Source organism: Psittacula echo (genome assembly GCF_963264785.1).
Source record: "Psittacula echo genome assembly, chromosome: 5".
Classification (NCBI taxonomy): domain Eukaryota; kingdom Metazoa; phylum Chordata; class Aves; order Psittaciformes; family Psittacidae; genus Psittacula; species Psittacula echo.
In genome coordinates, this window is record NC_137739.1 from 77,236,360 (window position 1) to 77,250,008 (window position 13,649).

Here is a 13,649-nt window from a genome sequence, read left to right on the forward strand (position 1 = left end):
CCCTCTCCAGGGCCTCTTGTCAGCCCCTTTAGTACTGGACAGCTGCTAAGTCCTAAACCAGCCACCAACTGCCACAGCAGCACAGGACTCAGCCCAAGTTCATCCAGCCAGCTGGGGAAAAAACACTCTCTGGGCTCCATGCTGTTGCTGCCAAGCCACAGCATTATCTCCACACACTTCTAACCCCTGCCTGGCAGCTGCATGTGCCAAGGTTCCTGACAGGAAGTTTGACACTAAAGCTCACTGAAGGCCCAAAGCTGTGATATGAGGCCTGCCTGCCTGCCACCTCAGTGGTGAGCTCATGCCAGCAGGAACTATTTTACCACAGAAACCACAACAGGATCCACGCACTTCAGTTCATCTGGGTGTTCAACAAGGACAAGGGGACAGTGCTCTCTGCATCAGAAGGAAGTCTTTACCACCTCAGAATAAATGTTCCAGCCTCTGGGCCAGTACCTGAGTTTACCCCTATTATACCTCCTCACCACTGTTGTTCAGTTTAATTCAGTAACCACTGAGACAAAAGAAAAAAAAAAAGCAATTAGGAATTCCCAAATGAGATCCAGAGCACACAGGGTGGAAGGGATCAGCCCACTTGCCATTTCAGGCATCACTGAAACATTCGTGTGGTCAGTGATCTCACGCAGTGGCAAGCCTCAACAGCAGGACAGCACCCTGATACTTCTAATCCCTGTGGACAGAAATGGAAAGCCCAACTCCAGGCCTCTGGCACACTGGTGTTTCTTTTAAACCCAATTCTCTTCAGACCTATTACACTACAACTTTAAGTGGCTGGAGACCTTAAGGAAGTGAGGTCCTCTTTACAGCTGAAATGCAAGGGGGATGTGGCTCCAACCATATTAATTCCCCATATCTGGTATCAATTTTAACTTTCCCAACACACTGAAACAATAGATCTCCCAACAAGTGAGACAGGCTCATGTACAGAGCCTCAAGTACAGTTCTGCACAACAGACATGCTGCAACACTTGTTTCTACATAAGCCATTCATGTCTGGCCATTTTAACAGGACCATTCTACTGCACCCCTCACAAGCCTGAAGACTCAGGGACACCACACGAGCATCAGTACTCTTAAGACCACCCAGGTTTGTGTAGGTAACTGAGGACAGGATGACAGGCTCCTTGAGACCTGTCCCCATGGCGGCACTCCCACCCCAAAGGGCCACTGTAAGGGATTAGAAGCCCCATAGCCATTACAACCTTTACAAAAGGCAAACGTGCACGCATCAGTCAGGTGGAAAAACTATTTATTGATTAGAGCTGTGCTGCGATGCTGCAGATGTGTCAAGGAGGCCCAGGGAAACCCTGGGTGCTTCTGGCCACAGCTTCATCCTCCTGGTGCTCAGTCCAGCTGCAAGACAGTGAGAAAGGCAAGATGAGTCAGTGGAAAACAGTACACACAACCCTCCTCCACAATCATAGAACAGTTTGGGTTGGAAGGGACCTTCAAAGGTGTTCTGATTTCAACTATCAGCTATTTTAAACCTGACCCAAACTAGCCAAAGGGGCATTCCATACCACAGCATATCATTCCCAGTATACAGACTGAAGGGAGTGACCTGGATGGGACGGACTGCTGCTCAGGTCAGGCAGGGTATCAGTCAGTGCGTGCTAAGCAGTTGTACTGTGTATCACTTGCATTTTCTGGGCTTTCATTTTTTCTTGTTTCCTATTATTATTGGTATTTCCTATTACCACTACATTTTTAGTTATTAAACTGTTCTTACCTCAACCCGTGGGGTTTACATTCTTTCAATTCTCCTCCCCATCCTGCCTGGAAGGGGAAGAAGGGAAGGGGTGCACAAGCAGCTGCGTTGTGTGAAGTTACTAACTGGGTCTAAACCATGACAAAAACTCATTTAGCCCAAGCCCCCTGCAATACTCAGGGATACCTTCAACTAGGTCAGTTTGTCCACAGACATATCCAGCCTGGCCTTGATGGCATGTCCACCACTCCTCTGGGCAACCTGTGCCAGTATTTTAACACCTTCCCTGCAAAACATTTCTTCCTCACACCCAGCCTGAATCTCCCCTCTTTTAGTTTAAAACCATTACTCTTGCCCTATCACAACAGGCCCTGCTAAAAAGTGTCTCACCGTGTTTCTTACAGGCCCTTTTTAAGAACTGAAAGGCTGCAATAAGGTCTCCCTGGAGCATTCTCTTCTCCAGGCTGAACCACCCCACCTATATCAGCCATTGCTCACGGGAGAGGTGCTCACGCTGCCGGCGCTTACCTTGATAAAGCCGATGTCCTTGGCGTACTGGCGGAAGCACTGCCGGCACATATTCAAACCGTACTTGCGAATGAGGCCGTGGCGGTTAGAGCACACGCGGCTGCGAGGGAAGAAGAGAGCAAGGCCGGTCAGGGCGGTTAATGGAGGCGCGCGGTGGGAAGGAGAGATGAAGAGTAAGGGAACTACCACAGGAAGCCCTTCGGGCCACAGGAGGCCAAACAACCCCCTGGAGAGCCTCCCGGGCGCACACTGACCAGGAACGGGAGCCCTGGCCGAACTTCCTGGGGTGGCTCCAGTAGAGCTGCTGGTGCCCCATGCTGCTGCTGAGAGCCTGACGCGGAGAGAAAGATGGCGGCCCTCGCACACGCTGACCACCCCTGCCCGGCGTCCCGCCCTGCACCGCGGCGCGCCCGCTTCCCCGCCCTCCGCGCCTGACGTCAGCGCTGTGGCGGGTCTAGGGGAGGCAGCGCGGCTCCAACAAACGCCGGGCGTGGTGGCGCGCGCCTGTAGTCCCAGCTACTCGGGAGGCTGAGCCCGCCGGATCGCTTGAGCCCAGGAGTTCTGGGCTGCAGTGCGCTATGCCGAGCGGGCGTCCGCGCTAAGGCCGGCATCAATATGGTGAGCCCCGGGGAGCTGGGGCACACCAGGTTGACTAAGGAGGGGTGAACCGGCCCAGGTCGGAGACGGAGCAGGTCAAAGCTCCCGTGCCGGTCAGTAGCGGGATCGCGCCTGTGAATAGCCACTGCAGCGTAGCCTGGGCAACACAGAGAGACGCGGGTTCCTTTTGACACACGCACCGCCTCCTCAGGAACCGGCGACGAACCCCATTTTGCCTCCGATGGGACCCAAGGACCCAGCACACACCGCCTCCTGCTGGAGCACCGCGGTATCGCCTTTTCAACACTACAGGACCCGACACATTACCGCCTCCTGCTGGAACACCACGGCATCTGCGCGCACACCTGCTGGCGGCCCAGCACAGCAGCGTTCTGTGCTTGTGTGCTCTGATGCCAGTAAAAAAAGTTGGTTCCTGAAAACGACAAAGCAAGTTTAAAACCCTAAGCCTTGTGCTTAAACAAAATAACTCTAGGAAACCAGTACTGAAAGGATTCACGGATTCTATTTTTTTTCCCCCAATGCTGGCTACCACAGTGAGAACTAATGCTGTTGGGCAGGGGATCAGGTGAGACCACACTGCTGCTGTCCTCACTCACCTCGTCCTTGCCTGCTCCATGCACACAGAAGGTTAGTTTCCACCTGGTGAGTGCCTTTGAGCCAGGAGTTCTCTCAGATTCAGTGATATTGTCCCAGTTTCTACTGTACCCCAGCCCAGAGCAATTTTTCCCAGGTGCTGCCATTCCACTGTCAGAGATCATAGCATCACAGAATGGCTTAGGTTGGAAAGGACCTTAGAGGCCATCTAGTCTCATTCCAACTCTCCTGCCACAGGCAGGGACACCTTCCACTAGACCAGGTTGATCCAAGCCCCATCCAACCTGGCTCTGAACACTGCCAGGGATGGGGCAGCCACAGCTTCTTGGGGCGACCTGTGCCAGTGCCTCACCAACCTCAAAGGGAAGAGCTTCTTACTAAATCTACTAAATCTTCTAAATTTTACTAATCTATCTCTGTCAGTTTAAAACCATTCCCCCTTGTTCCATTCCTACATGCCCTTGTCAAAAGTCCCTCTCCAGCTTTCCTTTTGGCCCCTTTAGGTACTAGAAGGCTGCTTTATAACAGGACATCCCCAACCTGCCCTCTACCAAACCACTTTCACATTGTGAATTCTTTTTTCAAATTTTTCATTTTATTGAAATTTTCCCTGTTGTTTTGGCAATTCGTTTGTCATAAGGCCTCACATTTTGTTGTTGAGGAAGTCTGAGTAAAGGGTGTCACTGGCATCTCGGTTAACCACACAGCAACCATACCTTGCAGTGGGTGAACATGGCTTTTTACCCAAGCTTGGTTGCTGAATGCACACCACCCATTCCTAGTGGTGCTACCTAAGCTGATTCTAGCAGCAAAGCCCCCTTCAGCCACTCCAGCTGCTTCCTTGTGTCCCCTCACACTCGTGATCCCCTAAGCTCCCCTGTGTCCCCTCACACTCGCGATCCCCTCACCTCCCCCGTGTCCCCTCACACTCGCGATCCCCTCAGCTCCTCCACGTTCCCCTCAGCCCCTCCACGTTCCCCTCCCATCCGTCATTCCTCTACCCTTCCCGCCGAGTCGAGCCGACCTCCTCCAGGGGGCGCTGCCACAGAGCTCCTCATTGAGGGCCCCTCACTCGGTCTGCCCTAGCTGCCGGTACCGCCAGTACCACCGCCCTTTCCTCCCTTCCCGCCCCGCGAGCTCTTCCGCCGGGCGGCCCTGCGGCCCCTGGCTGGCGGCGGAGGGTGGGATCACGGGAGCCAGGCATTACGGCGGGCGCCTGTGCGCGGCCGTGCTGAAGGCCCCCGCGTGGCGCGGCGCGTTCCGCCCGCCCCCGAGCGGGCCGTTGGTCGGCGGCGGGGCGGGCGGTGATGCGGCTACAGTGCGAGGTGGAGGTGGTCAGCCGGCTCCTGCCCACCTGCGGGCTGCGGGGTCGTGGCCGCGGCACCAGGGCGCTTCTCTCACTCGGCCGCCCGCCTGGATGGGCGCAGGGCGGCGGCGTTTACCTCATGGTGTGCACGGCGCGGGACCGGGTCGGTGCTCGCTATAAGGTGGGAAGGGCGGCGGTGGGGGGACTGGACCGGGAGGCGGGGCGGGTCGGGTCCTCTCGACCCTCGTTCCGCCGCGGCTGCTGAGTGCCCGCTGTGCCTCATAGGTGCAGGAGAACATCGAGCGGTTCTTCACCCGGTTTGTGGAGGAGGGCAAGGCCACCTTGCGCCTCCGGGAGCCCGCCGTGGATGTCTGCCTCAGCAAGGTGGGTGCGGGGGCCCGGGACATCGGCGGGGAATCGGTGCCGTGCTCGTGCTAGAAACCGTGTGGAGGTGGCTCGGGAGGGGGTTCTCGGGCTGTCTTGTCTGCCTGGGGTCCGTCCAACAGATTCCACATAGTGAGTTAGTTTTAACAGGCGTCTTTGACTTGCCACAACTTTGGCATGGATGTAAACGAAGCAGCATGAAGGAGCTTGGCTTTCTATGCCCTCAGCAGGGACAGCAAAAAGGAAAAATGAGTGAGCTCACTCATTTTGTGCTAGGAAGGCTGAGCCCAGCTCATTTGCTGGGCTGCTTTCTGATTCTCCCTCCGGCTCCCTCGAGGGAAAAGTCCGTTTTTCACATTATTCTTTGTTGCTTGTTTAGAGAGAAACAACTCTTTTCATCTCTCTGATACAATATCTTGCTACTTAGCTGTATATTCCATTAAAAAAAAGTTACTGTTTACAGCCTTTCTAATAAAAAAAAAAAAAAAAAGAATACTTTTGTATTAGCAGACAAGCAGTGTCAAAGCTGGAGACACACATGATATGGATCAGCAGTACATGCACCATCTCACCTAAGCGTTTAGCTGGTAGTAGAACTCACCAATGTATTTACACTTCATCATCTATTTGTAAGCTATAAAGTATTTTTAATAATACTAAGCTCACAAAAAAATACTATCTTAGCATTCATTTTTCATGTGGTTAAGCTTTTTTTCCTGTGCCTGTTCAGTAAAATTTTGTTGCCTTGTAGCAGAGGAAAGTGGGAGAGCTTTTCTAAAACCTTGGTTAGGATATGTAAATAAAAGCAAATAATATTGCTTGCTTGTTTGGAAAATTAGTTTGACTTTCTGTTGTAAACATGATTCTTTGGCCTGAAGGAGGTCTTCTAATAATTTCAGTGATGTACAGACTGAGCAGCTGTAATCATGAGTGGTGAAGCGTTCTCCTGCGCAAGCAGAATGCTTTTTAAGGAGAAATGCACAAAGTGTGCTTAAACTGCACCAGCACTAACAACAGTCTTTCTGGAGTGAGGTAGAGCTCAAGGCAGTCTGCAAGGTCTGTTTGAGCAACATAGTAAATTAATACAACAGTTTATAATTCTCCTTTTTAGTATCATATTAGGTATTTGAAGGCTGCTGGCAATTTTTTCCTTGATTAAATAGCTGTAATGTGGGGGGTATTTAGCACTGTTTTTAGACCTGAAATTAAGATATCTCAGTGCGCTCTGGAGCTCTGTGACCTCAATTTATGGTGTAGCCATGGAGTGAAGCCTAGAGAGCTTGCTTTACAGCTGAGCAAGTGGGTGGGGAGAGCAAGGGAAACAAAATTTATTGATAAATATATTAAGAAGAAAGATGGTTGTTCAGCCTGGAGAAGGGAAGGCTTCTGGGAGACCTTAGAGCAGCTTCCAATACCTGGAACCAGGGATAGGACAGAGGGGAATGGCTTTAAACTGTGAGAGGGGAAATTAGGTTAGATACTAGAAGTTCTTCCTAATATGAGGATGGTGATCTAATGAAACAGGAGTTAGGGTGACAACCAGACTTGCCCCAAGGAGGCTAGATCCTTGCTCCTTATTTTAACTGGGTACTGTCAGGTTACTGACACTGTCAGGAACCTGATAATATCAAGCTCCAGGAACTTATCCACTGAATTCGTCCAAAACAAGTGAAACCATGCATTCCCCTTAAGTGCTCCAAATTCAGAAACACAATTAAAGATATTTGATAAGTTTTCTGTGATGTTTCTGCTAGTCTTTGATGATTTTAGGCTGAGAAAGTTGGGGCTGTTCAGCCTGGAGAAGAGAAGGCTGTGTGGAGACCTCATAGCAGCCTTCCAGTATCTGAAGGGGGCCTACAAGGATGCTGGGAAGGGACTATTCATTAGGGACTGTAGTGATAGGACAATGGGTAATGGCTTAAAACCTAAACAGGGGAAGATTAGATTGGATATAAGGAAGAAGTTCTTTACTGTGAGGGTGCTGAGGTACTGGAATGGGTTGCCCAGGGAAGTTGTGAATGCTCCATCCCTGGTGGTGTTCAAGGCCAGGTTGGACAGAGCCTTGGGTGACATGGTTTAGTGTGAGGTGACCCTGCCCATGGCAGGGGGGTTGGAACGAGATGATCTTAAGATCCTTTCCAACCCTAACTATTCTATGATTCTATGATTTCATTACATAAAGGCTTCTCAACTCTCAAAGATAGACAAAATCCTGGTAAGAAACAGATTTCCAGGTACGAAGGTATGACTGTCCCAGTTGAGTGCAACTGCTAGCATACAAAATCCCACTCTGTATTCTGCCAGCTGGTGCAATTTGTTGCACTTGGCCACATAAGAAATTAAGTTGAGAAACATTGGTCTGGAGCATTCGACCCTGGAGCAAACAAAAAAAAGTCATTGTGTTGGGTTTTTTCTCTTCAGCAGGCCTGTGCCTGTTGCACTGCACACAAGGTCTGAAATCCGTGTAATCTCTTGATTGCCTTGTCATCATGCATTTAGTTCTGAAACAAGACCTGTAAGGCATCAACACAGATTAACTTCTTTTCCCAGCTTGTTTTCTGTGGTTGACACTTCAGACTTGTGGCAGAAAATCGCATCCTGAGCACTTCCAACTAGTTCTTTGAGTTTGGTTTTTTTTTTTTCTTACATGTGCCTTAGTATTTTTTCAATGTATTCAGGATTTCTCAACAGCATCTTTACAGATACAATATTGTCTTTGTGAAGTATCGTGGAGAAAATTTGATAGAGGTATCTGTCATGCCTCATGCTTTGAGAGCAAAGAAATATTGCCTGTAACTTCATTTTAATGCATAGTTATTTATTTCACTTGATCTTACAGATCTGGAGGACTTTTACTCCAATTTCAGTTAGCTTCTTACTACCCTCAGAAAAATGACACATTTGCCTGTAGTTAGGGCACCATTCTGAGGCTAACTTATTCAGAATGGGTGAGATAAAGAATATTGGTGGTCTTGGATACAAAGGTTTTTGATGTGCAACTTCCGCATTTCTGGAGGGTATCACATCAGGAGTTAAGAGAATAGATGTTGTCATGGTTTAAGCCCAGCCAGTAACCCAGAACCACGCAGCCGCTCACTCACTCCCTTCCTTCTTCCCTCCCCCAAAAAGGCTTAAACCATGACAAATGTGCATGGGATGTTTCAGTAAAACAATCATTTTAGGGCACTGGTGCAGTCAAATATATTTGACCATTATTGTCTTTATGTCACATTAGCATCCAGAAGTCTCCAAGATGGTAGCTCTGTTGTGCTAGGTACTTATAGCATATTACATAAGATCTCTATAATTTAGTATGATCAAATACACTTCAGAGTAAAATTTTCTTTCAGGTGCAGAAATGAATGTCACTAGGTTTGGGTAAGTTACAGCTGGGAACAGAGTGCAAACTTCTCAACCCTGAGCCATGGCAAAACTCCAAGTTTGTTCCTTCCTGCAATAGGAGATGACTTTTACTTGCATGGACGTATTGTGCTTTTTATTTTAGAATTCACTTTGTAGCTTAGTGCCTGTCAGCTGCACATCAGCTTGAGAAGAGACTTGCTGGCAAATCCAGAGAGAAATATTTGGTCACTCTCCTGTTCATGAAAGTTAATTATGTCAGTACAACAAATGTAGCACAGCTTTCTTGACTTTTATTTAAAATTCATCTGATACTCCATTAATTGTCTTAATTGGCATTGTATTATATCCCAGCTAAAGCAAAATTGGTCAGTTGTTTGCAGAAGGACTGCAAGTAATTATCCTTTGATTCTGGTACAACAGACCAGAGCTCTGTGTGACCAGAAGCATTTACCTAACCTGCTTTGAAGCTTTCTGCCTGTTGCATTTAACATCAGCTTCCATCCTTTTCCTTCCTAGCAACTTTTAGAATTATCACCTCAAGTTTTAGACTCAGATTTCCCCACATGTGTTTCTGTAAACTGTCCCTTTATCATGTTGGAGATTAGGAAGATCACAGCATGTCAGGTGTTTGGTCTGTACTTTATTTGCAGCTGTGAATTCAGTGCTTTGTTTCTTTTCTGAGCAATGCAGCACAGTTTGCTTGATCTAGATTATTCAGAAAGGTCATAACTTTCCATTCAAATTGCATGCCATTTGTTCTTAAATACTGAAAACAGCATGTCAACCTAATAAGCCCGATTTGTTTCCCTTTCCCATTTCATTGCCCTGCTGAGTTAGTAGCCCCTGATCCATGTACAGAATAGTTCAGAAAGTGTTCAAATGAGCACAAGAATAATGAACCTTTAATTCCACATTTGTGTTTTCCTGTAGGCAAATGCCAGCAATTTAAAGAATTTCCTTTCAGCTGTGAGACTGGCTCACCAAGGAACCAACACAGAAGCTCTCCCTCTGTCAACTTTGGTACCAGCGAAGAATTCGGAAGTTGAAAAACCCAAGACAAAAATGATCATAACTTCAAGAAGGGACTACCCTCTCACCAAAAACTTCCCTTATTCCCTTGAACACCTCCAAGCCTCGTACTGCAAACTGGCTCGTATCGACATGCGTGTGCTTTGCTTGAAGAAACTCCGAAAACTAGACCTAAGTCATAATCACATTAAGCAGCTGCCAGCTACTATTGGTGACTTGACCTGTCTTCAGGAGCTTATTTTGCACGACAATCACCTGGAGTCATTCAGTGGGGCTCTGTGCAACTCCACCCTTCAGAAATCTCTTCAGTTCTTGGACCTGAGCCAAAACAAAATCAAAGCACTTCCAATTCAGTTCTGCCAGCTGCGAGGACTCGTGAATTTGAAGCTGGATGACAATGAGTTGATTAGGCTGCCATTCAAGATTGGCCAGTTAGATCATCTACGCTTTCTGTCAGCAGCTCGAAACAAACTTCCTTTCCTGCCCAGTGATTTTAGGAAACTCTGTCTTGAGAGCCTGGATCTCTTTGGAAATCCTTTTGAACAGCCCAGTCCACTTGTTCCCAACATACAATTGCAAATACCATTGACTTTATTAGAGTGTGCTGCAAGAGCAACCATAAATTACAGGTAAGAGAGCATGATGGGTACATATTGCACCTATGCCTTTTCAAACCTGTTGAGTCTAAACTTTCCTGACTTGTTTGGGTTTTACGTTTTTTTTGTTGTTGTTGTCCTAGTCAGTGGCTATTGCTCTTCACCTATTAAAAATCATAAGGTTAAAGTTACTTAGAATTCCATTTGTAAAATCATCCCTTTGTTATACAGGGTAACACAGGAAATTGGTGATGTGTAAGCATTTAGAGAAAGTTATAGGTTGAAATGGTTTTATCCACAAAATGGAGTACTGTAACAGAATATGCTTGCCCAACTATGGTAAAAGACAATCAGATCTACAACCCTGAACCACTTCTGGCATTTAGTATTGACGAACTTACATTACAGTGGATTTTGTGGCACCGATCATGTTTTGTCTTGAGCTCTAGCTTGGGAATTGCTTTCAGACATGGTTGCTTTTCATCTTGTCCTCACATTAAAACTGCATGCTACCTGTTAGCCTGTTGCTATCTTTTCCTCTATGAAAATCGTGTGTTGGCGAAAGGTAACTTACCTATACAGCTGCTAGTTGTAGAGACGGATTGGTCTTCTCCTGCTGGAGATGGGACCTTCCACAAGCTGAGCAGGATTAGAAAGGTACAGTGAGGTGGCTTCACAGAGAGCAAGTGTTATGGTGAAGTCAGCATTAGCAACTGCAGGCTTCTCCCTACCATAGGTTTTCCTTAAGCTGTTAATTTCCTTTGGTGTGGGAGTGAGGATGTTCTGTCTCAGGTAGAGCAGCCCAGTTCTGAGGTAATTTGAAAAATCTTATTTCACCAAGTAAACATTGTCCTTTCCAGGCTGCTCTTCCTTATCAGCTTTCTCACCTTCCCCCACACTGCTTACATAGCTCTGCCTGCATGCTGCCACTGATCCTTCCCATACCGACCGCTGCTACTCCCACTCTCTTCTGGGTGGAAAGGGAGCAAGAAGATGGGAAAGAGTTGTGGGTACAGAAAGGGGCTGAGACACAGACCTGAAGGGTTCCTAATCTACCTTCTGTGCTCATTCCTCCCTTGGGGGTGGGGAGTGCCCCGTAAACCTGGGCTAATTACTCTGAAGTCTGTGCTAAAGATGTCCACAGGCATGCAGGGCACACCCTGGAAATGATTTGAGCAACCAAATGTTCTGGTTCATATCTTTCTGACCTTGTTGATGTTATTAAAGTAATTAAACTCCACGTGTCTCCTTTCCCAACTTTATATAAATTGCAGTGATTTTGATAGAAATATTCTATCATGTTTGTGGCATTTTGGTTTGATTTTTTTTTTTTTCCCCCTAGAGAATATAATCTGTCAGCACCAGACGGATTTTGGTGCTCAGTTACATTGCTAGAGTACTTAAGGCATAACCCCAGCTCCTGGCCCCCATGCAGAAGGCTTGAAGAAAATGGCACCACACAGGACAAAAAAGGCTTTCTGCTCCAGGAGTCTCAGTGAGACAAGGGGCAATGGAAACACTGCTCTTGCCTACGGGTCTCTGATTATTATTACGAGAGAGCGTTGGTCAGAGTGCTCCTTATTATCTTGAATGGAAAAGAAAATAGAAAGGTCTAACAAGTGGGCAACAGGCATTCTGTCTGCCATTCACTGGCTGTGAAAATTAACAAAGAATGTCAAACAGGAGTGATGATGGGCTATAAAAACCTTGAGGAAGGAAGAAAACAGGAGGGAAGATGCAAAAGCAAATGTTGGGACATTAATCTTCCTGGTGGCATTCTGGGCAAGTATCAGCTGTGATTATGCTTTTCCTGACTGGAAAAAAAGGGTGTCCTGAAATAGAGGTGGTGAAAAAAATCCCCACAGGAGTCTTAGCTGTGTGAATGATGGTATATAGAAAGAATTGGGAATACGTAGGTGTAGTCAGGATGTGAGTCAGTGAGACCTATGGTGTGAATCTGGAGTGACAGCTGGGCACTGGTGATACCCACACTGAAGTTAACTTGATGGAGTACTTCAGGGAAAACATTCAGTTTGTACCCCAAACACAATGCCACTCTGCTGTGAATTTAAAAAGAAGCAATTCTTGTTCTTGTCTCTGGATGTCATTATTGACATGATGGACAAAAAGAGTGGTGTATCAAAAGAACCTTAATTTATTGCCTTTAAGGTAGTACTACTGCAAGAAGGCTTCTGTTTCCTCTAGATCCAGTGTTCTTATGCTACTACCACTTCCTCATGTTAGAGAGTGAGGAGTAAATCACGGGTGCTTTGTCAGGCCAGGATGAAACACAGCGATCTTCCTGGCTAGCATGAAGGAAGAGCAGAGATATGCCCAGTTGTCTCATTATTCTTATTTTTTTTAATTCTCTAATTCTATATCACTGTGATCCAGTCTGTTACAATTTTTGTGAGCTCCCTGCTTCTTGTTGCAGTGTCTTCTGGAGTTCACGTCCTTGGTACTTAGGGGTTAGTCCATAACATGGTTGCATGTAAAAAACAGTCACTAAAAGTGTCTGTCTTGGAAAGTGGTGTTTAATTCCTAACGAGTCCAATATTGCAAATGGCAGAATTTCAGACTTGCCTTGTCTCTGATATCGGAATAGGGTTTCTTCCACTGGTGCATATGGTGTGTCACTGTGTTTAAGTGACACTGGTTAATTTTGTAGTGAATTCACACTTTTTATCTTGTTCAACAGAATCCCTTATGGTTGTCATCTCCTTCCTTCTCACCTTTGTGAAGATTTGGAAGTGGCTAAAACATGCCAGTGTGGAAGTGCCTGTCTGAGCAGCTTCATTCAGATCACGGTGACCATGAATCTCCACCATGTAGCTCACACTGTGGTCCTTGTGGATAACATGGGAGGTACGGAAGCACCCATCATCTGCTACTTCTGTTCTCTAAACTGCTATTCCCAGTTCCTGGATAGGTACCTCCAGAGTAACGGGTGACCATTATTGGGCACAAAAGCTCTGCCTGACGTTCTGTCCAGTGACAGAGGAGCCTGAAACTGTTATCTGCTTGTTACCCACACGCGCCATCATAGGATGTTTGCTGCCAACAGCAGATGTCAGCCCTGCAAGTGAGGGGGCACTGTCAGTCTGGGCTGGTGGCCCAACTGTTCCTCCACTACTAGAATCTCCCTTTGGTTGGAATAAAAGGTGATGCTTAGCCTGAGTGAATCTTCCTTAGAATGTATTTTGCTTTTTTTCTTTTCTTGTTTCCATTTACTGTGACTTTGTTTGGAGTATCATGACAGTTTTCTTTGTTTCATGGATTAAGTGGTTTCTTGTTGCTAGAAGGAAGATGAGCTTGTATCAGATTGCTTTGCTTACACTCGAGGCTCTGAATTCTGCTGACAGAAGACGACTTTATCACTGGACTGTACCTTTCCCAACTTGTTTACTGTAGAGCAACTTGGTAGGCTGCTATGAGGAGAAATTACGGTGTGAGCAGTTCAAAACTGGTCATGTAATTCCAGGTGCTTCTTTTTTAAGAGTTC

General features: G+C 47.0%; 2 protein-coding genes across 2 annotated transcripts; one reads left to right on the forward strand and one right to left on the reverse strand.

Annotated features, from left to right (window-relative positions):
* Positions 1 to 1,253: 1,253 nt before the first annotated feature.
* On the reverse strand, positions 1,254 to 2,670 carry RPS29 (ribosomal protein S29). Its single transcript, XM_080617930.1, has 3 exons — positions 2,512 to 2,670; positions 2,258 to 2,357; positions 1,254 to 1,374 (listed from the first exon to the last, which is right to left on the reverse strand). Exons 1-3 carry the CDS (start codon positions 2,571 to 2,573, stop codon positions 1,366 to 1,368), a joined length of 171 nt encoding a protein of 56 aa, XP_080474056.1. The 5' UTR covers positions 2,574 to 2,670; the 3' UTR covers positions 1,254 to 1,365.
* A 2,106-nt stretch (positions 2,671 to 4,776) lies between these two features.
* On the forward strand, positions 4,777 to 13,649 carry LRR1 (leucine rich repeat protein 1; the record flags this gene model as incomplete). The annotated part of the gene is made up of 4 exons (XM_080618522.1): positions 4,777 to 4,956; positions 5,061 to 5,159; positions 9,453 to 10,180; positions 12,846 to 13,649. 4 exons carry the CDS (start codon positions 4,777 to 4,779, stop codon positions 13,096 to 13,098), a joined length of 1,260 nt encoding a protein of 419 aa, XP_080474648.1. The 3' UTR covers positions 13,099 to 13,649.